The sequence below is a fragment of the Scyliorhinus torazame genome, chromosome 1, assembly GCF_047496885.1.
Source record: "Scyliorhinus torazame isolate Kashiwa2021f chromosome 1, sScyTor2.1, whole genome shotgun sequence".
NCBI classification, from domain to species: domain Eukaryota; kingdom Metazoa; phylum Chordata; class Chondrichthyes; order Carcharhiniformes; family Scyliorhinidae; genus Scyliorhinus; species Scyliorhinus torazame.
The window spans coordinates 243,354,600-243,380,356 of NC_092707.1; the positions used below are offsets into that span (position 1 = coordinate 243,354,600).

The 25,757-nt window shown below is 47.3% G+C and overlaps 1 protein-coding gene across 1 annotated transcript in view; it reads right to left on the reverse strand.

The window, feature by feature from the left end:
• The window catches only part of kat14 (lysine acetyltransferase 14), a 77,422-nt gene that overhangs the window by 38,431 nt on the left and 13,234 nt on the right, over window positions 1–25,757 (reverse strand). The window contains exons 2-4 of the mRNA XM_072503998.1: window positions 21,109–21,230; window positions 4,760–4,881; window positions 1,904–2,085 (exon numbers count right to left, since the gene is read on the reverse strand). Of these exons, the coding sequence (XP_072360099.1) occupies window positions 1,904–2,085; window positions 4,760–4,881; window positions 21,109–21,230 (426 nt within the window). The remainder of the gene's footprint in view (window positions 1–1,903; window positions 2,086–4,759; window positions 4,882–21,108; window positions 21,231–25,757) is intronic.

Sequence of the window (25,757 nt, forward strand, 5' to 3'; positions counted from 1 at the left end):
GAAGATAGCAATGGAAGGGTGCTTTTCTGAATTGAGGGCTGTGACTAGTGGTATTCCTCAGGGATCAGTGCTGCGACCTTTGCTGTTTGTAATATATATATATATAAAAATGATTTGGAGGAAAATGTAACTGGTTTGATTAGTAAGTTTGCGGATGACACAAAGGTTGGTGGAATTGCGGATAGCGATGGGGACCGGCAGAGTATACAGAGGATATAGACTGGTTGGAAACTTGGGCGGAGAGATGGTAGATGGGAGTTTAATCCAGACAAATGGGAGGTTATGCATTTTGGAAGGTCTAACACAGATGGGAAATATACAGTAAACGGCAGAACCCTCAAGTTTATTGATGGGCAGAGGGATCTGGGTGTACAGGTACACAGGTCACTGAAAGTGTCAACGCAGGTGGAGAAGGTAGTCAAGAAGGCATATGGCATGCTTGCCTTCATCAGCCGGGGCATCGAGTTTAAAAATTGGCAAGTCATGTTGCAGCTGCATAGAACCTTAGTTAGGCCACACTTGGAGTATAGTGTTCAATTGTGGTCGCCACACTACCAGAAGGATGTGGAGGCTTTGGAGAGAGCACAGAAAAGATTTACCAGGATGTTGCCTGGTATGGAGGGCATTAACTATGAGGAGAGTTTGGAGAAACCTGGTTTGTTCTCATTGGAACGATGGAGATTGAGGGGGGGGTTTAAAGAGGGTGGATAGTCAGAAGCTTTTTCCCAGGCTGGAACAGTTAATTACTAGGGGGCATAGGTTTAAGGTGCGTGGGGCAAAGTTTAAAGGAGATGTACGAGGCAGGCTTTTTTTTTTTTATATACACAGAGGGTGGTGGGAACTTGGAACTCGCTGCCGGGCGAGGTAGTGGAAGAAGATACTATAGTGACTTTTAAGGGGCGTCTTGACAAATAGGATGGGAATAGAACGATATGGTCCTCAGAAGGGTAGAGGATTTTAGTTCAGATGGGCAGCAAGGTTGGTGCAGGCTTGGAGGGCCGAAAGGCCGATTGCTGGGCAGTCATTTTCTTTGTTCTTTGCATATCTAATGAATTGCACTGTGCACCCTAAATGTTAAGGGAGTTTTAACTTGAACAATCACAGCTGCCTGCGCTGCTTCTTGTTCTGATCCCAGCTTCGGATTGCAGTTGGGAAATTACATTGGGGGTAGACACTTATCACATCTTATGACAGCATGAATGGAAACCTTGTTCATTCATGAGATCCCTGGTGTGGAACTTTATAATGTATCAAAGAGTAAACTGGGACTGTACTCATTGGAGTTTAGAAGGATGCGGGGGGATCTTATTGAAACATATAAAATTATGAAGGGAATAGATAGGATAGATGCGGGCAGGTTGTTTCCATTGGTCGGGGAAAGCAGAACTAGGGGGCATAGCCTCAAAATAAGGGGAAGTAGATTTAGGACAGAGTTTAGGAGGAACTTCTTCACCCAAAGGGTTGTGAATCTCTGGAATTCCTTGCCCAGTGAAGCAGTTGAGGCTCCTTCTTTAAACGTTTTTAAGAAAAAGATAGATACCTTTCTAAAGAATAAAGGGATTCGGGGATATGGTGTACGGGCCGGAGAGTGGAGCTGAGTCCACAAAGATCAGCCATGATCTCATTAAATGGCGGAGCAGGCTCTAGGGGCCAGATGGCCTACTCCTGTTCCTAGTTCTTATGTCATACTGAAGCGGTCTATAACACTCAGTTCTGAAGTTTAACATTATGGAGTCAAATATCCACTGCTTTCTGACCAACTATGATCTCATTCATCAGTTTACTATTAATTTTAATGTCTACAATGTGGCTGTAAGCGTTTCTATGCACCTAGTGAAACGTTAGAGGTACATCTTGATTTCCCCTCCCTTAAAATCTAAACAAACATCTTGTACAAACCCACCTCTTGCTTTCAGCGTGGAACTTGAAGGCCTCTCTCCTTCTGGCCTCATGACAGGAGGTTTGTTGTGGACGAGCTTCCACCAGCCTGGCTCGCCAAACTGCTGAGCTCCCGAACGGAAATGCATGGGGCTGCCCACAGACAGGCAGCCTGCCACAGTGCTCCACCAGGTCGAGGTCTTTTTCCTAAAACACAATGAGTGCAAATATGTTTAAAATGAAAGAAAGACTTGCATTGTTAAAATGCCTTTCATGATCTTTACAGCCAATCAAGTACTTTTTGAAGTGTAGTCACTGTCATAATGTAGGAAAATGCAACATTCAATTTGTACTCAGCAAGTTTCCACAAACAGCAGTGTGATAATGCTCAGATCATCTGTTTTTTTTAATCCAATCCTTAAAGTTACAAAGCCAATGTGCAGGGTAGACAGGCAAACCCTTAATCCATCTCATTGCTTGCTCCAAAAATCAAATCAAATTTAAATTGAAGCCATTCATGGTCTCCACAAGGGAGACATGCAAGATCAAAGCTGACAAGAAAAGGCATTGCATCTCATCTTGGCCTTGATCTGATGCTTGATCTTAGCGAAAAGACCAGGAAGTGATCATATCATCTATTTTAATGATATTAGAATCCATAGAATCCCAACAGTTCAGAAGGAGGCCATTTGGCCCATCTAGTCTGCACCGAACGTCCAAAAGAGCACCATACCCAGGCCCAGTCCCCCACCCTATCCCTGTAACCCCACCTAACATTTGGACACCAAGGGGCAATTTAGCACGGTCAATCCACCAAACCTGCACATCTTTGGACTGTGGGAGCACGCGGAGGAAACCCACGCAGACACGGGAGAACGTGCAAAATCCACACTGACAGTGACCCAAGGCCGGAATTGAACTCAGGTCCCTGACGGTACAAGCCATCACCATCTTCACTCTCTCAGAAAAGGATCTCCAAGCTATGCTTGACACCTTCGCGCAAGAATACCGAAGAATCTATCGCAGCCTCAACCTCAAGAAGGCTCAAGTCCTTTACCAACCCACCCCAAGGCAAGATTCAGTCCCTCCAACCATCAAGATCAATGGGGAAAAGATGCAGTGGTTAGCACTGCTGCCTCATGACGAGGGGACCAGGGTTCGATCCTGGCCCCAGCTCACTGTCCGTGTGGAGTTTGCACATTCTCCCAGTGTCTGCGTGGGTCTCACCCCCACAACCCAAAGATGTGCAGGGTAGATGAATTGCCACGCTAAATTGCCCCTTAATTGGGAAAAAGAATTGGGTACTCTGAATTTATAAAAATAATTTTTTTTAAGATCAATGGAGAAACCCTGCCAAACGTAGAACATTTCCCCTATCTCCTCTCATCTGTGATGAATGTTGGAATTTCATATATATTATATCGTATGTATTTGGTGCAGTAAGGGTTAAAAGCCTGGGTTAGTATGCGACTGCTGCAGTCATGTTTTTGAAAATCCTGGTTTGAAAGGCAGCTAGGCTTTTTGGAGAGAAAGCATCGTAAAGGTAAGATCATAATTCATTTCAGCCAGGGATATTGTTTGCTGAAGTTAGTCTAATGAAGTTTTCTTTATATTAAGAGGGTTCCCTGAGGAGCAGATAATGAGAGACAGTGTGTTCAGCTTAGTAAGATGAGAGGAGCTAGGGTTGTACCAAGACTCTAGCATGCAGGCAGCCTTTAGTTTTGGCTGGAAGGCGAGCTGAGAAGCAATTTCTAAAGAACACTGCCAGAGATTCTCTGGGTGTCAGGTGTCTCTCTTTCAAGCAGTCTCAAAAGATCTCTCTCTCACAAAGTGATTTAACCAAGACATTTCTTTACAGCAAGTATTCCTGGGTTGGCTAAACATATCCAACAGTGGATTGTGAACTGAGATGGGTTTTTTTTGAGTGGAGATAATGATAGCAGTTGGGATTGTTTGTTTCACTGTATTGTCAAGCACTGTTTAACCGGTAATTAAAGCTATTGTCTTCACAATGTGTTATGGTTAGTAATCCTGTATTAGGTTTGTTTTAATATACCATATCCCTATTTGTGCATGGAATCATTCCTGGAGCAAAGTTTCATTTCATTTCAAGTATCCTTTCCTCTGTCTTACAAATTAAAATTGGTGATAAATATTGGCCAGACACTGACTCAAAATAGTCTTCTCTTCTAAATAGTATCACAGAATCTTGAACATTAGCCCGAGAAGACAGGAGTGAACTTGATTTAACATCGCGTCAGAAAAACACACCACTCTCAGCAATGCACTAACATGTCAGTTTGAATTATGTGCTTGAACCTAAAACCTCTTGACTCAGAGGCGAGAGTGCTACCACTCAGCCCATGGCTGACACTGTGATACACAATTAACATTACTGTCCAAAGCTAATTTGACATGTTACATTATTGTAGCTACTGTTTCCTCAACCATCACACACATACTCCTTACAAAAATATTACAAATATAAAACACTGAACTTTTGCTTTTTTAAAAAACCTTCGTTTCTAAATGTTCCTCCCAACTTTTCTCCATTTCCTAAAGTTTCTGATCTTTCCTGCATTCTCTTTCAACTAGAAACCCATAACCATTCAGGCTGTGAATGTTTCAAAGGTGGCCATCAATACCATCCTATAACTGCAATAGGATAGGTGGGTCTAGAAATTTTCTTTGCCAAAGTTGAGTGGGCCATAGTAAAAAATGGCAGATTTCGGTTGAAATTGGTTGGTCAGCACAATTATACTGCTTCATAAACCAATGAATGCACTAGACAAAAACCAGACCAACTCTGTAATCAACTCAAATGTTGCACACTGCATGAGAATTATAATTTTTCAGGCACTGTGTGGTGCTTTCATTTTACCTGTTTCCCAATAAGAAGGCCCAATGTTTGTCAATAAAAGCACAAATATCTTCCTTCCAGCGGAAGTAGCCTTGGCGACCAGTTCCTTCCAATGACAAATTGTACATGGCCAACATCACAACCTGAGAAAGGCAGAAAGCACAGGCTTAAATCATCCCCCATAGGAAGCTACGAAAAAAGGGAACACTTCAATTTATATCACACTTTTCACAAACACAGGATGTCTCAAAGCACTTTAGTCAATCACAGAATAATACAACACTGAAGGTGGTCATTCATTTTCCCTGGACTTTTTGCAGAGCAATCCAGTTAGTCTCATTCCCCTTCCCAATAACCTGGCACTTTTTTCTCCTTCAAGTGTTTCCAATTCCCTTTTGAGAGATCTGTTATTGAAGTCAGAAGACCTAGCTAAGATATTAAATGAGTACTTTGTGTCAGTGTCTACCAAGGAAAAGGACTTTGTCAAAGATAGGGAAAATTAGTCTGCTGGAATACTGGATGAGCTAAAAATGGATAAAGAAGCAATATTAAAAAGTAAATAAGTCACCCAGTCCAGATAGCACGTATCCTAGGTTGCTGAGGGATGCAAACGTAGAAATTATAGAGGGGCTGATCACAATCTTTCAATTCTCCTTAGATACAGGGGTAGTGCATTTCATTCATTTTTAGTAGGATTTTCTCTAACAATCCTTTTAGAGTCCATTTCTATAGCTCTATTTATTCGCTTAATCAATGTACTCCATTACTTTGTTCCCCAGTACAAAAATGTGGGGATGTCCACTGCATACCTCCTGCCAATTTTGAATCTATCCTTCTTTTATAGGCTTTATATTTTTTAGGTTGACACTCAGATGCGATACTGAAGGAGTATAGCACTGTCAGAGGTACTGTCTTGCAGATGAATCATCAAACTGAAACCCTATCTGCCTTCTTAAGTGGATATAAAAGTTTGTGTGTTCTGGCCAATATTTCACCTTCAGTCAACATCGCGAAACAGATTATCGGGTTCTTATCACATTGGTGTTTGGGGAGGTTTGCTGTGTGCAAATTGGCTGCTGCATTTCCTACATGACAACAGTAACAATATTTCAAATAGTACAGTACTTCATTCATGCTTTGGGGTGCAATGGTCAAGGAAGGTGTTATTTAAATGTAAGTTTTGTTTATCTTTAATGCTTTGGGCTTCAATCTTGCTCACAAGCTAAAATGTGGTACTATATCAAAATGCCTTTTGTAGGTTCATACACATAATACCAACTGTACTGCCCTGATCAAAAAACTCAATCAAGTTTGTCAAACACAATTTTCCTTCAAGAAATCCATGCTAATCCAAGTGGCTGTTAATTTTCTCCAGATTTTGGTATCTAAAAGCTTTCCTACGATTGATATTAAACCATTTCTATATGCATATGGCTGAAGAAGCAGTTTATCTAGATCATGGCTGATCCTCTACTTCATCGCCATCTTCCCACACTATCCCTGTATCCATTGATGTCATTTGAATCTAGAAATCTATCGACCTCTGCTTTGAACATACAAGTTCTCATTTAATACCTCACTCATGCCCTATCACTCCACCAGTAGATCTCCAGCTTTGTCCCTAATCAGCCCCACCACTTCTCCAACAAACCTTTTACAGCAAATATGCTTACTGAAGACCTTAGGATTCCCTTTTTATTGATCCAGAAATCCATTCTTATACTATCTCTTTGCCTGTCTTATTTTGTTTTTCACTTCTTTATTTCTTATATTCAGCATAATTCCCAATCATACACCTTCTTCCTGTGTTTCATTCTACTCCTAGACTCCCTTGTCAACCAGGAAGCTCTGGCTTTCGTTGTCCTTCCTATTCCCACGTGGATCTGCAATGAGACTGCGCCTCAACCATATCCCCTTTGAAGGCCACCCATTGCTCCATTACATTTTTGCCTGCCCATCATTAACTCCAATTTACCCAGGTCAGATTCCTCAATGCTCCAGTTTGCTCTTTATTCTGGGGGAGCAATTCTCCCTCCACGTTGCACCCAGCACACCTCCCACTACTCCGGGTGAATCGCAGGAGAGTCGCTAAACAGGGTCAGCGTTGGGAACTGTGGGTCGGGAGCATCGAGATCGATTCAGCCCTGATGTGATCTGGTTCATGCCCTCGCTGGGCGTGAACCAGGTGCACATATTTAAAACTTATTTAAGTACGCACAGCCCATTCGAGGCCGGAGTCTCCCGGCTCCCGGGATTTACTGACCCCACCAGCACAGCGTGAGGTCGGCGTGAATCAGTTTTGGTTTTCAAAAACGGAAGCCAGATGTGATACCACACCGAGGTCCTCCGCAGAGGACATTGCAGTCCCCGGTTGGTCGGGGACACACTGCAGGGGTGCCAGGTTGGCAATGTTTTGATGTCGGGGCAATGCCAGAGTTCTGGGGCACTGCCACGGACAGAACCTGAGGGAGGCAATGGACATAATAATAATAATAATAATAGGAAAGGTGGTAAAAGAGGGCCTGAAGCGACTCCATAGCTCACTTTGGGGGGGGGGGGGGGGGGGGGGGAGATGGAGGAAATGCGACGAGGATAGGTAGGGGTGGGAGGGGGAGAGTGCCCATCGAGGGTCAAGGGTTGGGCATGGTGCCCATATCACCCCACAATTGCTGCTCAAAATTATTTATAAGGCGCGATTCTCCGTCCTTGTTACATTCTCGCTTCAGTGAAACGAGGCCAGTGAATAGCGGGGGAGGCCAAAATTGGGAAGCAGGCCAGGCGGCAAACAGTTTGCGGTAGGCGAAATCGGGATCTCGCCGTAGAGTGGCGAGAAACCAATTATCTCCACATAGGCCCAATTTCCAGACAATTAACGGGAGCCACTCCATATCCAATGGTATCCTGTCATTCAGCGACCTCCCCAGCAAGTGGTCATGCTGGCGTCGATTAGTATTCCTTTTGAAAAATGTGAACCTACGGAAGGGCTTCTGTGGGGAGCCAAGTAGCCATCTTTGCTCACAGGCAAAGAGCCTGGGCTTGTTGCCCCTGTGCTCGGAGGTGGGGGGGGATGGGGGAGGCGCTATGGGAGGGGGGCAACCACACATGGCACCATGCCAACCCCTGGATCATGTGTGCCCATTCCAGGGGCAACCCTTGTCCCTGCCCGTCTGCTCCAACAACCACGTACAACCCCTGCCGGCTGCTGAGGCCTCTGGCTGCGCGGCTGAAGGCTGTTGCTAATAGGGAATTGGCAATTGTGCTTAAGTGAGCACTTCTCACAATCCAAGTGGATTCCCGTAGGTGGGCGGGCCATGTAGCATGTGGGAGTTATTGCCTAGCATCACAATCATACATTGATGCCTGGACACTGCGCAAGGCAACATCACACATGCAGCAGCCAAGATCCGAACACCCAGGGGATGGGACCAGCTCCAGGGACATATCCACGGCCGGAGGGTGGGTGGGTGCCACAGGGAGGGGGACGATGCCTGGAGAAATGGGCCACAGGTTCGGAGGTCAGCCCGCATTGCGGAAGAAAGTGACAAAGGCTTTGTAATGGTTGTTTAATGTGTAATACATTTCCCCACTCTTCTTTTGTTAAATAAGTTTGGAGTACCCAATTATTTTTTTTTCAATTAAAGGGCAATTTAGCGTGGCCAATTCACCTACCCTGCAAAGATGGATTGTGGGGGTGAAACCCACGCAGACATGGGGAGAATGTGCAAACTCCACACGGACAGTGACCCGGGGCCGGGATCGAACCCGGATCCTCGGCTCCGTGAGCCAGCTGTGCTAACCACTGCACTACTGTGCCGACTGTGAGTATCCTGTTTTAATGGGAGTCTGAAAATAAAACACTCAGCAGAATGCAGCTCTTTGGGCAAATAGGTCCATTTGAGATATTGCCAGATCCTGAGTAATGTAGAATCAGAAAAGATGGACAGTTACAAGATGTGTGAACAATGGAGAGAACATGGCAAGATCCCTGGGACAGAATCCACAAGGGTGAGCGAAATGCAGAAACAAAACTCCATTCACATTGTAGACTAGGAGGCGGTCCATGAAGCTCAGTGCATTGGAGAGGCTGAGGGTCAATCGCAAGAAACCTTAATTGGCAGGCAGAGTCAAATGTTTAGAAAGAAACGTGTGGAGAAAAACAATCAAGACAAAATAACTCTGCCCCCCCAAAATGCCCCAAGTGACTTGCAGCGAGGTGTCTGAAGTATGGGAAAATCAAGAAGCTAAATTTGAGTGACAGGATCCCAATGTCAGGATCAGGGGAGAGTCTACAGGGGGTTCCCTGGCAGTGATCGCTGCACTGGTGACCTTCAATCGGGCAGAAAGGTTTGAGAGTTTTAAAAGCGCAACTCTCAAAAAAAGGTCCAGAAGCAACAAAAACCTCAAGAAAGAGACAACAGAAGACCTCGAAGAGGCAATGGACGACCTCGAAGAGGCAATGGACAACCTCGAAGAGGCAATGGACAACCTCGAAGAGGCAATGGACAACCTCGAAGAGGCAATGGACAACCTCGAAGAGGCAATGGGCAACCTCGAAGAGGCAATGGACGACCTCGAAGAGGCAATGGACGACCTCGAAGAGGCAATGGACGACCTCAGGGGAGGCTATGAAGACCTCAAAGGAGGCTATGAAGACCTCAAAGGAGGCTATGAAGACCTCAAAGGAGGCTATGAAGACCTCAAAGGAGGCTATGAAGACCTCAAAGAGGCAATGGAAGACCTCAGAGGAGGCAATGAAGACCACGAAGAAGAGGCATCAGAAGACCTCAAGGAACAGGCAACAAAAGACCTCAGAGGAGGCAACGACAACATCAAGGAAGAGGCAACGGAAGACCTCAGAGGAGGCAACAATGATCTCGGGAAAGTAGGCAATAGAAATTCCCATGTTGTCAGGGTCCAGGGCCTTTGTTATATCCAGTGCTTACAACCATTTCCAAATATCATGTGGAGTGAATCGAATTGGCTGAAGATTGGCATCTGTGATGCTGGAGACCTCAGGAGGAGGTTGAGATGAATCATTCAATCAGCACTTCTGGCTGAAGATTGTTGCAATTGCTTCAGCCTCATCTTTTGTACTGACATCTGTGCTCTGCCATCATTAAGAATAAGATAACTGGACTTCCGGCGACGTGCTGAGTGAACTTATATCAGGTGGCTCTCCTCCAGACCATAACGAAATAGGCATTTTTAGGCGGATTTTGCCTGAAAATTCGAAAGCAACTCACCCTTTACTGAGAAAAGAAAGGAATAGAACCAGAATGCCAGCTAATAGGAAGCTCGAGGGGTCGAAGGGATGACAGAAGCGATGGAAAAGGCCACAAGCAGCAGGCGGACAAGCCGGCGGACCCATGAGGCGAGGGGCCCCTGCCACCTAAGAGAGAGGGAGGTCGACGAGCCGAGCATCAGCCTCCCCCACCACCACCTGGAGACGGATGGAAAGCATTCCTCATGAAGGAACTGACCGCAATGAAAGAGGTGATAAAGGCGGTCAAGGTGGCAGTGATGGAGGCGATGGTCACCATGCAAAAAGCAATCGATGAATTGGGAAGAAGGTGGAAGCGCATGAATTGGAGAAAGCATCGATGGACCAGAGTGACAGGATCGTCACCCTGGAGGCAGAAGTCAAAAGGTTGGTGGTGGCCCAAGGGAGCTTAAAAGGGAAAGTTGAGGACCACGAGAACAGGTTCCGACGAGAGAACATTTGAATGAGATATGGGGGACCTTCTACGAATATGGAGAGAAGGCTAGCTGTACTGGCTCACAAGCTGAAAAAGCAGGCAGCCACGAGGGAGATAGTGCAGGAGAAGGGCAGCAGAGGCAGACAGGTAGCCGAATCAAAAAAAGGTCAACCAAGCATGTGAGGCCTTCTACCAGGCCTGTACACCTACGAGCCTCTTGATGGGACGTGGAGATTAAACGGTTCCTCGATGGAATGGACATGCCAGTCGTGGAGAGCTGGAAGCACCAAAGGACTGGAGATATCATGGAGAGTATCAACTCCATACAGGCGGGGAAGGCGCCGGGACCCGACAGGTTCTTGGCGGACTTCTACAAAAAAGTTGCACCAGCCATGGCCCGACACCTATGGGAAATGTTCGTGGAGGGGCACTCTGCCTCCAACGCTAACGCAGGCCGCGATATCACTGACACCCAAAAAAGACAAAGACCCGACAGAATGCGGATCATATAGACCCATTTTGCTGCTCAATGTGGACGTGAAGATATTCGCAAAAGTCCTGGCTATGAGACTGGAAAACTGGGTATCGGAGGTGGTCGCAGAGTACCAGAGGGGCTTTGTCAAGGGTCGACAGCTAAATGCAAAAATCAGGCAGCTGCGAAATGTAATAATTATCCGATCCAGGGAGAGAACAGCAGAGGTGATCATCTCCCTGGATGCAGAAAAGGCCTTCGACAAGAGTCGAATGGAAGTACCTCATGGAGGTACTGAAGCGGTTTGGGCTCGGGCCAGGGTTCACCTCATGGGTGAAACTTTTGTACAATGCCCCCAAGGCAAGTGTTCGGACCAAGACCACTAGCTCTGAATACTTCCAGCTGCACAGAGGCACAAGCAGGGATGCCCACTGTCCCCGTTCTCGTTCGCCCTGGCATTCGAACTCCTGCCGATTGCCCCATGGGACGCAAACGAGAGGAAGCAGACAGCTCAGAGTTTCACTCTATGCGGATTAACTGCTCCTCTACATCTCGGGCCCACAGAACAGCCTGAAAGTAATCATGAAGCTCCTGGAAGAGTTTGGGGCCTTCTCAGGCTACAATTTCACGTGGGCAAGAGCTAGACATTCCCAGTGAACCCGAGCGGGGAGGGGACAGAGCTGGGAAGTCTACCATTCAAACTGGCCCAAAGCAAATTCCACTACCTGGGGATCCAGATAGCCCAAGACTGGACACGGATTCACAAGTGGAATCTGACCATTCTGGCTGAGGAAGTTGAAAAGGACCTCCTGCTTTCCCTGGCGGGGAGAGTGCAGACTGTAGTAACCTAGCAACTAACCTAGCATCTCGCAACTAAGGGCACCTGGGTGAAACTTTGATTAATATCTTGGTCGAAGTATCTGAGATTTAGCAAATACAAGACGATCAAGATGAACTTGCTGCCGAGGTTCCTCTTCCTGTTCAGATCCATACCGATCTTCATCCCCAAGCGAAAGGTGGTGCCAGGAAAAAAACAGATCCAATGGTTGGGGGAAGAGGCGGGATTCAGACGGAGGGAATGTATATAAAATTTGTGATGTACCTTCAATCCACAGAGAGGCAGCGAGAGCGAGTGATCATAAGGCTTTATTAGTCATGAACTTGCCTAGCCAGAGTCAGTGGTACAGATGAATGCCGCCCACAAGAGGCCGGCCTATATATGCCCCAGTGTGGGCGGAGCCAGAGGTGGAGCCATACCGGGATTACAGTACAGTACCTGGAAGCAGTTCATATCACCACTTCCAGGTCGTAGGTCACAGGTAATGGTATCATGCATGTATTATGGTGAATACATTCACCACATTCCCCTCCTGTTAGCAAAAATCAAGTCCAGCGTGTGTGACGTGGGGTCATTACATATTCAGTCTATCTGGAGGCCGAATGGTTCTCCTAGACCTCCTCAGCTCTGGCAGTGCGGCAGGCACGGTCGTCACAGGTGGTGACTCCAGGGGCATTGTGTCTGGATCTTGAGCCTCAGTCCGGGGTGTCGGAGACGGTTGGGGTGCGGGGGTAGATGGGGGGGGGTGATGGGTGGCGGCAGTGTTGGCGCGAGACACTACAGGAGACCCAGGGGGGGCGTATGGGGCGCTGTGAGTGGCAGCGGGGAGGGGGGGGGGGGGAGGAATGTAGGCGGGGGAGGAGCGTTGGCGGGGTAACCAGCTGGCGCCAGGTCCCATTGGGAGACCGCATCTTGCCGTCCGTCCTGGTGCGCGATGTAAGCGTACTGGGGGTTAGCGTGGAGTAGCTGGACCTTCTCGACCAGAGGGTCGGTCTTATGGCTCCTCATTTGCCTCCGGAGAAGAACTGGTCCCGGAGTTTTCAGCCAAGATGGAAGAGAGACCACGGAGATGGACTTCCTGGGGAAGGTAAACAAACGATCGTGAGGGATCTCATTCGTGGCTGTGCAGAGGAGCGATCTGATGGAGTGGAGGGCGTCAGGGAGGACCTCCTGCCAGCGGGGAATTGGGAGTCTTCTAGACCCAAGGGCCAGAAGAACGACCTTCCATACCGCCTCGTTCTCCTCTCCACCTGCCCGTTTCCCTGCGGGTTACAGCTCGTAGTCCTGCTCGAGGCGATGCCTTTGTTGAGCAGGCACTGACGCAGCTCATCGCTCATGAACGATGTGCCCTGGTCACGGTGGACGTAGGCAGGGAAACCGAACAGCGTGAAGATGCTGTGCAGTGCCTTTATTACTATGGCTGAAGTCACGTCGGGGCAGGGGACGGCGAAGGGGAAGTGGAAGTACTCATCGATGACGGTGAGAAAGTATATATTCCGGTTGGTGGAGGGGATGGGCCCTTTGAAGTCGATGCTTAGGTGCTCAAAAGGGCTGGGAGGCCTTTACCAGGTGGGCCTTGTCTGGCCGGTAGTAGTGCGGTTTGCACTCTGCGCAGACTTGGCAGTCCCTGGGAATGGCCTTGACCTCCTCGGAGGAGAAGGGCAGATTGCGGGCCTTTAATGAAGTGGGTAAGTCGGGTGACCCCCGGGTGGCAGAGGTCATTGTGGATAGCCCGAAGTCGGTCATCTTGCACGCTGGCGTATGTGCCGTGGAACAGGGCATCTGTGGGCTCGTTGAGCTTCCCAGGACGATACTTGATATCGTAGTTGTAGGTGGAGAGTTCGATCCTCCACCTCAGGATTTTGTCATTTTTTATTTTGCCTCGTTGTGCGGTGTCAAACATGAAGGCTACCGATCGTTGGTCGGTGACGAAGGTGAACCTCCTACCAGCTAGGTAGTGCCTCCAGTGCCGCACGGCTTCCACTATGGCTTGTGCTTCCTTCTCTTCTTCCTTGCTGTACAAAACTTTGGTAAGGCCACATTTGGAGTACTGTGTACAGTTCTGGTCGCCTCATTTTAGGAAGGATGTGGAAGCTCTGGAAAAGGTGCAAAGAAGATTTACCAGGATGTTGCCTGGAATGGAGAGTAGGTCTTACGAGGAAAGGTTGAGGGTGCTAGGCCTTTTCTCATTAGAGCGGAGAAGGATGAGGGGCGACTTGATAGAGGTTTATAAGATGATCAGGGGAATAGATAGACAGTCAGAGACTTTTTCCCCAGGTGGAACACACCATTACAAGGGGACATAAATTTAAGGTGAAAGGTGGAAGATATAGGAGGGATATCAGAGGTAGGTTCTTTACCCAGAGAGTAGTGGGGGCATGGAATGCACTGCCTGTGGAAGTAGTTGAGTCGGAAACATTAGGGACCTTCAAGCAGCTGTTGGATAGGTACATGGATTACGGGAAAATGATATAGTGTAGATTTATTTGTTCTTAAGGGCAGCACGGTAGCATTGTGGATAGCACAATTGCTTCACAGATCCATGGTCCCAGGTTCGATTCCGGCTTGGGTCATTGTCTGTGCGGAGTCTGCACGTCCTCCCCGTGTCTGCGTGGGTTTCCTCCGGGTGCTCCGGTTTCCTCCCACAGTCCAAAGATGTGTGGGTTAGGTGAATTGGCCAATGATAAATTGCCCTTAATGTCCAAATTGCCCTTAGTGTTGGGTGGAGGTGTTGAGTTTGGGTAGGGTGCTCTTTCCAAGAGCTGGTGCAGACTCAAAGGGCCGAATGGCCTCCTTCTGCACTGTAAATTCAATGATAATCTATGATTAATCTAGGACAAAGGTTCGGCACAACATCGTGGGCCGAAGGGCCTGTTCTGTGCTGTATTTTCTATGTTCTATGTTCTCAACCGAGGGGTGTCGAATTTCGGAAGCGTGGACGGTCCTAGAGAAAAATGCTACTGGCCTGCCCGCCTGGTTGAGTGTGGCAGCCAGTGCGACGTCTTGACGCATCGCTCTCTACCTGAAAAGGGATGGACTCATCCACCACGTGCATTGCGGCCTTGGTGATATCGGCCTTGATGCGGCTGAAGGCCGAGCGGGCCTCATCCATCAGGGGGAAACTGGTGGTTTGAATCAGTGAGCGGGCTTTGTCCGCATAGTTGGGGACCCACTGGGCGTAGTAGGAGAACAGCCCCAGGCATCGTTTCAGGGCCTTGAGGCTGTGGGGAGGGGGGAGTTCCGTGAGGGGGCGCATGCAGTCGGGGTCGGGCCCTAGGACTCCGTTCTCCACGGGCAGCACGGTAGCACAAGTGATTAGCACTGTGGCTTCACAGCGCCAGGGTCCCAGGTTCGATTCCCCGCTGGGTCACTGTCTGTGCGGAGTTTGCACGTTCTCCCCGTGTCCGCGTGGGTTTCCTCCGGGTGCTCCGGTTTCCTCCCACAGTCCAAAGACGTGCAGGTTAGGTGGATTGGCCATGCTGAAATTGCCCTTAGTGTCCATAAGGGTTGGGAGGGGTTATTGGGTTGCGGGGATAAGGTGGAAGTGAGGGATTAATGTGGGTCGGTGCAGACTCGATGGGCCGAATGGCCTCCTTCTGCACTGTATGTTCTATGTTCTATGTTCTATGACGTAGCCGAGGATGGCCAGTCGGGTAGTACGTAAGACACACTTTTCTTTGTTGTATGCAAGGTTGCGGGATTGGGCGGCTTGGAGGAACCTCTGCATGTTGGCGTCATGGTCCTGCTGGTCATGGCCGCAGATAGTCACCTTGTCCAAGTACGGGTATGTCGTCCGCAAACCGTACTGGTCCATCATTCGGTCCATCGTTCTCTGAAAGACCAAGACCCCATTAGTGACGTCGAAAGTGACTCTGAGGAAGTGGAAGAGTCGGCCGGCTGCTTCAAAGGCAGTGTAGTGGCGCTCTTCCGGCCGGATTGGGAGCTGGTGGTAGGCAAACCTCAGATCGACCGTGGAGAACACACGGTACTGTGTGATCTGGTTGACCATCTCCACTATGCGGGGGAGGGGATACGCATCCAGTTGCGTGAACCGGTTAATTGTCTGGCTGTAGTCCACAACAATCCGGTTCTTTTCCCCGGTCTGGACGACCACCACTTGCGCTCTCCAGGGGCTATTACTGGCCTCTATGAGCCCCTCACTCAACAGTCGCTGTACCGCCTGCTCCTGGTGGTAATGGGCTTACAGTCCGGAGTGCGGTTCGCAAAGAGTGATGGTGGTGGTGGGGGGCGGGGGGAAGAGACCTTGAGGATTGCGAGGCTGCATACTGTGAGGGAGGGAGGGAGGGGGGGGGGGGGGGGGGGGCGCGCAAGGGTCCGCCGAACTGCAAGGTCAGGCTTCGGTGATTACATTGAAAATCCAATCCGAGCAGGGGGGGGGGGGGGCGCAGAGGTGGGGGAGGACGTAGAGCTTGAAACGGGTATACTCTGCGCCCTGTATCACAAAGTTGGCGATACAGTACCCCCGGGTCTGGACCGAATGAGACCCGGAGGCAAGGGAGATTGTTTGTGAGGCGGGGTAGGGGTGGAGGGAACACCTCGTGTCGGGGTGGACAAAGCTCTCCGTGCTCCCGGAGTCGAAGAGGCAGGGGGTCTCATGCCCGTTGACCCGGACAACCACCATGGAGTTCCTCAGTGGTTTCAGCTGCGACTGGTTGAGGGTCACCGCGCCCAGCTGTGGGTAGCCTGCGTGGTCGCTGGAGTCGCAAGATGGCAGCCCCCACGTGTCGCACGGGGTTGAAGATAGCGACCAAGATGGCAGCCCCCACAATTTGCACGATGTCGGTGACACGTCAGGGGAGGGCGTTCCGGGCAGGCACACAGCCACATTGCGAGGTCTGTGGGGCTGAGAGTCCATGGGTCGGGCCTGGTGAGTTTCGATTTCTGGGCCTTAGATTGGCCCAGACAGACTCTTGCATAGTGCCCCTTTTCCCGCAGTCGCTGGGCCCAGGCCCACAGGGAACGCGTTGAGGTTCTGGTAGGCCATCTCGAGAGGTAGCTAGCTTTACCGTGTCCCGCAGGTCGGAGGGCCCATTTTCCAGCAGGCGCTGCCTGATATAGTTCGAGTGGACCCCCGCTACGCAAGTGTTCCGGATCTGTGAGTTCATATGCTCCTCCGCCGTCACATCTCGGTAGCTGCAGTTTCTTGCGAGTAGGGTCAGGGTATCCAGATACTAGTCTAACGATTCTCCGGCGCGTTGACGGCAAGTAGTGAGGAGATGCCTAGCGAACACCTCGTTCACGGGCTTCACGAATTGCGCCTTGAGGATTGCGACCGCTTCCTCATACATGGCTGCTTTCTCAATCATTACCGAGATTCGATGGCTCACCCGAGAGTGGAGGAGTCGCGGTTTGAGGGTCTCCGAGGGGGCTGTTGCTGAGGAGTCGATGTAGGCCTCGAAGCATCGAAGCCAATGTTCAAATATTTCCTTGGCTTCGGACGCGCGGGCGTTGAGTTCGAGCCTGTCTGGCTTTAGAGCGGCTTCCATGGTGCTGTCTATGACTAATAAATTGATGTACCTTCAATCCACAGAGAGGCAGCGAAAGCGAGTGAACATAAGGCTTTATTAGTCATGAACTTGCCTAGCCAGAGTCAGTAGTACAGATGAATGCCGCCCACAAGAGGCCGGCCTATATATGCACCGGTGTGGGCGGAGCCAGAGCCATACCGGGGTTACAGTACAGTACCTGGAAGCAGTTCATATCACCACTTCCAGGTCATAGGTCACAGTTTATGGTATCATGCATGCATTATGGCGAATACATTCACCACAATTTGTAAATAAGAAACGTAATACCGTGTAAACATCAGGTGCACAACATGTTAAACTGTTACACCGTAAAAATTTGAAAATGCCAATAAAAACACTTTTTTTAAAAAGGATTTGATAACTCTGCAGTCTCCTTCGCCTTTTAGTTGTTTGATTGTCTACCATTATTCATGACTGGATGTGGCAAGACTGCAGAACAATCGGATCTGGTTGGGGGATTGCTTAGCTCCGTCTATTCCATGCTGCTTCTGCTGCTTGGCATGCAAGTAGTTCTGTGTTGTAGGCTCTCCAGGTTGATGCATAATGCTTAATAGATGCCTGGTGATTCATCTGGCATGTACTCCTGCACTATTCATTGAACGAGGATTAATTCCTTGGCTTGAAGCTAATGGAAGAGTGAGGGATATGCTAGATCATGATTGTGGTTGAACATAATTGTGCAGCTGTTGATTCCCAAAGCACTTCATGGGTGCCCAATTATAATATATAATAATCTCTCATTGTCACAAGTAGGCTTACATTAACACTGCAATGAAGTTATTGTGAAAAGCCCCTAGTCGCCACACTCTGGCGCCTGTTCTGGTACACAGAGGGAGAATTCAAAATGTCCAAATTACCTAACAGCACGTCTTTCGGGACTTGTGGGAGGAAACCGGAGCACCCGGAGGAAACCCACGCAGACACAGGGAGAATGTGCAGATTCCACACAGACAGTGACCCAAGCCGGGAATCGAACCTGGGACTCTGGAGCTGTGAAGCAACAGTGCTACCCACTGTTCTACCGTGTCGCCCATTTTCAGCTGTTCGATCTGTTCAGATCCTATTCCATTTAGCATGATGGTAATGCCTCAACACAATGGAAGGTATGCTCAGTTTAAAGATGGGACTTTGTCTTCACAAGGACTGTGCTAGTGGTCACTCGTATCTATATTATCAAGGACAGAAGCATCTGCGACAGACAGATTGGTGAGGCCACGGTCAAATAGGTTTTCTCCTCTTATTGGTTCCTTCTCCACCTGCCACAGGCCCAGTCTGTTGTTAGTCCTTCAGGATTCAGCCAGCTTGGTCAGTCGTGGTTCCACCCTTGGTGATGAACATTGAAGATCTCGCCCAGAGTATATTCTGTGTCCTTTCCACCCTCATGCTTCTTTCAAATGTCCCATTACTACACTGGAATGTCAGCATCAATGTGTTAAATTTTCTGAAGTGGGACTTGAACAATCACCTTCTGAAGGGGATCAGGGGTTATGGGGAGAAGGCAGGAGAATGGGGATGAGAAAATATCAGCCATGATTGAATGGCGGAGCAGACTCGATGGGCCGAGGGGCCTAATTCTGCTCTTATGTCTTATGGGATTTAAGGAAAAAATAAAATTTGAAATCAGAGGCTAACTATCAGCTGGTCCAAGGCTACTTCTCAAATTGAGGAACTATTTCTCCTGCACTTGCCTTGTTGAATCACAAACTCGGTTTTGATCACATTATGCCATCTTTTGCAAAGAATTGAGAGCTGTTGGCAAATTAATTTGACTTTATGAAGAGAAGCCATCATTTGAGCATGATTGAAATTACACACAAGGGCGGTTAATTTTTTTAAGCAGCTGTGGAAACCTGTACATTGATTGTTCGGAAGAGAGAAACAGGCATGAAGGTACATTTGATACTTGGCAAGTAAATTTAGGGAAAATTGCATTCACAAAGAGAAAATCGGCTACATTTCTGACTCCAAGAATGACAAGTTTACAAGTTTCTGTTCCTCTATTCAATAGCGAATAATTTGTTTTCTCATTAAACAATGAAATTCTTCGAGGAAAACTGCCCAAATTTTCATTGTTCACCTTCAAGACCCTGAGTTTAAATCCAGCGCATGAAAATTAATGCTTGCTGCATGTAGCACAGTGGTTAGCACTTTTGCTTCACAACATCAAGGTCCTAGGTTCGATTCCCAGCTTGGGTCACGGTCTCTCGGAGTCTGCAGGTTCTCCCAGTGTCTGTGTGGGTTTCCTCCGGGTGCTCCGGTTTCCTCCCAAAAGTCTCGAAAGACGTGCTGTTAGGTAATTTGGACATTCTGAATTCTCCCTCAGTGTACCCGAACAGACGCTGGAGCGTGGCGGCTAGGGGCTTTTCATGGTAACTTCACTGCAGTGTTAATACTAGTGACAATAAAGATTATTATAATATTGTGAATTGAGATAGGACATTCTCAATAACAGTTCTTCATGGGCATGGACTCGCACACATCATATTTGTCCTCTCACTTTGATTAATGGCACTCTAAATCCTTGGGTACAGTGAAAAAGCAGTCCGAGATGGTTTCACATCATTGCAGTTCTCACCCTCCCCACCCCTCCACAGATGGTGAAGTAATGTTCCCATCACTCTGAGGTATCGTCCCGTCCCTTGTGTTCAAGGGTGTCATACCATCATGCTACAATTTCGCAAATGTCAGTATTCTGTCCATTTAATACTTTACAATTTTTAAAAAATTCATTAAATGAAGATAAGATTTGTACTTCAACTTCCTTTACCTGTCTTAGCTTCATTTTCTTCAATATCCCTACCAAAAATCTGAATCTTGAAGGATCACATGGTTCCAGTATCCACAGCCTTTGACTTTTGTGAGGGCAAGAGTCCGTGAAAAGTTATAATCTGATTTCCTTCCACGGTGGCTAGCTCTAATTTTACGATTATGCCCATTATTACTGATCCCCCCCCCCCCCCAACCAGAGGAAATAGCTTCTCTGTATCTGTCCAATTGAATACCTTCATTATTTTAAGCATCTGTGTCACATAGAATCCCTACAGTGCAAAAGGAGGCCATTCAGCACATTGAGTCTGCATCAACCATCTGAAAGAGCACCCTACCTAGGAGCAATACCCCGTACCCCACCAAGCCTGTACATCAATGGACACCAAGGGGCAATTTAGCATGTCCAATCCACCTAACCTGCACATCTTTGGATTGTGGGAGGAATCTGGAGCACCTGATGGAAACCCACACAGGCACATGGAGAAAGTACAAACTCCACAGAGACAGTCACCCAAGGTTAGAATTGAATCCCGCTCTGTGTCATGGTGAGGCAGCAGTGCTAATCACTGTGCTACCGTACCGTCCTCGCAAATAGATCAACACTCATTTTTGCATTCAAGGCAATACATGTTTATGTAGCCTGCCTCGTCGTTTAACCCTCTTTTAAGTTATTTTGACCCTCTTACTGGCATTCCCTTGCCACCTTTTTCTGTAAATGAAGCATTAGTGAGTCCCTGCTTAGTCCATCCTCTCAGTTAGCCAGGCTGTGAACAGAGACCCCAAGGTACATGGAACACTAAGTCTAGTGAAAGGATTATATAGTGAGTAGCCCACATCATGATGCACATTATTCACAAATAATAATCTAATAAAATCACAACTAGTGTGGAACATCAGACAAAGAAATAGGAACAGGGCACAATTTTAGACATAAACATGCAAATTAACAGGTGATTTGATTGAGAGGATACAACCTATGCCCATGGGTATATTTTGTATTTGTATATAAAATGCATTAAAAACATGGCTTCAACGATAATACATACTTGTTGCCATGTAAGCTTCAGTCTCTCAAAGTGTTCCTTCCCATCTTCTGCACAGTCTGAACAACTGAATCGGAAGAAGTTATCACCCCGCAAGTAACTGGGATGCTCTCCTCTCAATTGAGCTGGAGTGAGAGAGTGGAAGAAAGTACAGTTAGGTTGAAAGAGAGAGAAAGGAAGGACCTGATTTACAATAGAAACTGGAAAGAAATGCAATCATTTTCATACGGTAACAAATATTCAAGTCAATAGGTTATAAAGCATGTAGGATATGCAGTGACAAGCTCGAAGATGTGAATTTCCACAAGTGAAGCCAACAAGACATTTTCACAAGTTGATTTCATGCCTCATTCCTGACCAGAATTAAGGCGCGATTGTTTTGAACTGATCTGCATGATGATCAAAACCCGTTATTTTTATTTGCTGCTGCCTCGGGGGGTGGGGGAAGGGACCTTTCCATGCAAAAGTTCCAGTCAGGCTATGCAAGCATAAATATTCATAAGTCATTGAACCTGTTGAGACGGTTCTTAAATTCAGTTAGATCATGGCAGATCTGTACCTCAACTCCATTTGCCAATTTAAGCTTAAAATCCCTTGATATCTTTAATTGACTCCTCTTGGGAGAAGAGAGTCCCAAATTTATACTATTCTTTGTGTGAAAATTCTTTCCTGATTTCACTCCTGAATGGTCTTGCCCAATTTTAAAATCATGTCCCTTTGTTACAGGGGTCCCAATGAAATTTAAGATACTCTCTGGATTTTCATATTTTTCTGAAAGGCATTTGCAAGACCACCACTATCCCTACTTACATTACCGAGATTATCAAATTACATGTGCTATAAAACAGCAAAATAATACTGGATAAAAGAAAATTACTGCGGATGCTGGAATCTGAAACCAAAGAGAAAATGCTGGAAGGGTCATCTGAACTCCAAACGTTAGCTCTTTGCTCTCCCTTCAGGTGCTGCCAGACCTGCTGAGATTTTCCAGCATTTCCTCTTTGGGAGCAAAATAATACGGTTTTGTTTCCTGAAAATGCTATTAAGCCAAGGAATAAAAGCAGTGACTGATACAAACATTAGTAAGACTGCATTTTTAATCCTTGCATTATTTTTGTGCCCTTTTCCATTGACTGTGTACAAGTATAAACATTAGGCAGGCACAATATTTGGTAGACTTTACTTGCTCTGCGGCACAAGGATAGTATTGTCAGAAGGAACTTGCAATTTAAGCACTTTTCACAATTTCAGGATGTCCAAAAGTGCCTCACAGCTGATGAAGTGCATTCAGTGTTGTAAGGCTAGCCAATGGCTAGGTAGTTGCCCTGCCTACAGCAGGTGCCACAAACAGCAATGTGAGAATCACAGATTATCTGCTTTAATGAACCGTTACAACCTTCTCTCATCCAAGTCTCTGACTGCATCTCTGCTTTACCAATTCATAACTTTCTGCATCCCACTATAAGCAGCAGAGCATTCAGCCACCTTGGCCCGTCTGAAGACTTTCTTCTTCAACCCTTTGACCTTAACATTTCGCCCCAGCATTAGACGTGTCTTTTTTACAGAATTATCTCCCCTCCTACTGCTGTTTGTATGTCTGTCTGACCTCCTATTACGAAGTGCTTTGGGACATCACAGTTTGTTGAAGGTGTTGTACAATTACCTGCTAAAATGGGTACAAGTGAGACCTGGGGGAGTTTGTGCACAGATTTTGAAGGTGGCAGAACACGTGAACAAAAGTACATAGGCGGCACAGTGGCAATTCCACAGTGGCAGCGATCCGGGTTCAATTCCAGTCTTGGGTGACTTAGTTTGCACTTTCGCCCTGTGTCTGCGTGGGTTTCCTCCGGGTACTCTGGTTTACTCCCACAGTCCAAAAATGTGCAGGTTAGGTAGATTGGCCACGCTAAATTGTCCCTTAGTGTCCAAAGATGTGCAGGTTAAGGATGGGGGGGGGGGCCCTAAATAGGGTCCTCTTTCAGAGGGTCGGTGCAGACTTGGTGTACCAAAGAACCTGCTTCTGGATTCTATAGAGTACAAAAGCCAGGAAATAATGATAAACATGTATGAACATTAGTTCATCCCTTCTTGCAGTACTGCGTCAAATAACAATCATCCTCTGTGAAGGCTTTGGAGTAAAATAATTTGAAGTAAATAAAGTGAAACTTTTGATGGGCTGATGGGTCGATAACCAGAAGACACTATTCAGAGTAAACCTTTGTGATGGGTAGTTAGGATTGTAGCCACCTAAAATGGCTGATTCCCGATTAATTTGGCCAAAACCCAATATAAAATGGCTAACCGAAAAGGCTGATGGGAAAATCAGCCAACAGGACACAAACGGACAGCTGCAGACAGAATAGCGTACTCGGCTCTGGGGAAGTCGGCCCAGATCGATACCTGCGACCATTAGCAGCACATCAACACAGACATCTGCAGTTTAATCGGCTATCCCCGGGAACAATTGCAACATATTAGCAATTGAATGCCGGGCCAGACCTCTCGGCGCCTGCAGTGGTCGAAACAAAGTGAACGACCACCCCCTGATCGAGGAATCGTCCCATTATTGGAGCATATCGAACCCAGTGATTGGGAACAAGTCCAATCACTTGGGACTCAGGGTCAAGGGCCGCCCCAACAGGCGGGAAGCCCCTGGGCCTTATAAATTGAGGGACCAAGTTCAGATCTCTCTCTCTCTCTCCCTTCTTCTCCTGCTCGCAACCTTCGCAAGAACATCGACCAGAAACTGTAAGTTTGACTCCAGCGATCGCTACCCGATAGAGACTCCTAGCCATCGACCCGTATCAGCCTTTTGAATCCCGCAGGCCAGACCCAATTCGATAAACCATTCGTTTCTCTGACCTGGTGGGCCATCACCAAAGTTAAGTATTGGCCAGTAGTGGTAGGTAGTGATATAGAAAGTAGGATTATTGTGCAAGTATTTATTGCTGTACATAATAAATGACCGTTGATTTCAATCTTACTAAGCGGTGTGCTGACTTATTAATCATAACTCGAGCTTGAACCACATGGCGGTATCCGAAAGATACCTGGCGACTCGTGAGCAAAGGTGACATAATCAGAGCTAATAAAACGAAGGCTAATAAGAGCAACAGGATGTATAACACACTACCTGCCTCGGTGGTGGACATAAGTTCAAAAGTGGCCTTCAGAATGAAACTGGATGAATATTTGAAGGGGAAATTAATTTTTTTTTAAAGTTAGAGTACCCAATTCATTTCTTCCAATTAAAGGGCAATTTAGCTGGCCAATCCACCTACTCTGCATATCTTTGGGTTGTGGGGCGAAACCCACGCAGACACAGGGAGAATGTGCAAATACCACACGGACAGTGACCCAGAGCCGGGATCGAACCTGGGACCTCAATGCCGTGAGACAGCAGAGCTAACCCACTGCGCCATTTTGCTGCCCTGAAGGAGAAATTAATTGCAGGGATATGGGGAGAAAGCAGGGGAGTAGGATTAACAGGATTGTTTTGTGAAAGAGGCAGTGCAGATTCCATATGCTGCATAATCTCCTTTTTAGCTCATTATGCTTTATGATTATTATTCATTTCTTGACCTATTGAATGCAGATGATGCCAGGGATCTGCGAATTGAGCATGTAATTCAGGCTATGGTAGTGTTGCACTGTCAAAGATGTGATTTTAAGATGAAACATTAAACAAGAGATTCTTGACTGCCTCTCATAGAACATAAAACATAGAACATTACAGCGCAGTACAGGTCCTCGATGTGCGCAGATCTGTGAAACCACTCTAAAGCCCATCTACACTATTCCCTTATCGTCCATATGTCTATCCAATGACCATTTGAATGTCCTTAGTGTTGGCGAGTCCACTATTGTTGCAGGCAGGGCATTCCACGCCCTTACTACTCTCTGAGTAAAGAACCTACCTCTGACATCTGTCCTATATCTATCTCCCCTCAATTTAAAGCTATGTCCCCTCGTGCTAGACATCACCATCCGAGGAAAAAGGCGCTCACTGTCCACCCTATCCAATCCTCTGATCATCTTGTATGCCTCAATTAAGTCACCTCTTAACCTTCTTCTCTCTAACGAAAACAGCCTCAAGTCCCTCAGCCTTTCCTCATAAGATCTTCCCTCCATACCAGGCAACATTCTGGTAAATTTCCTCTGCACCCTTTCCAATGCTTCCACATCCTTCCTATAATGCGGCGACCAGAATTGCACGCAATACTCCAAATGCGGCCGCACCAGAGTTTTGTACAGCTACAACATGACCTCGTGGCTCTGAAACTCAATCCCTCTACCAATAAAAGCTAACACACCGTATGCCTTCTTAACAACCCTCTCAACCTGGGTGGCAACTTTCAGGGATCTATGTACATGGACACCGAGATCTCTCTGCTCATCCACACTGCCAAGAATCTTACCATTAGCCCAGTACTCTGTCTTCCTGTTATTCCTTCCAAAATGAATCACCTCACACTTTTCTGCATTAAACTCCATTTGCCACCTCTCAGCCCAGCGCTGCAGCTTATCTATGTCCCTCTGTAACTTGTAACATCCGTCCGCACTGTCCACAACTCCACCGACTTTAGTGTCATCTGCAAATTTACTCACCCATCCTTCTACGCCCTCCTCCAGGTCATTTATAAAAATGACAA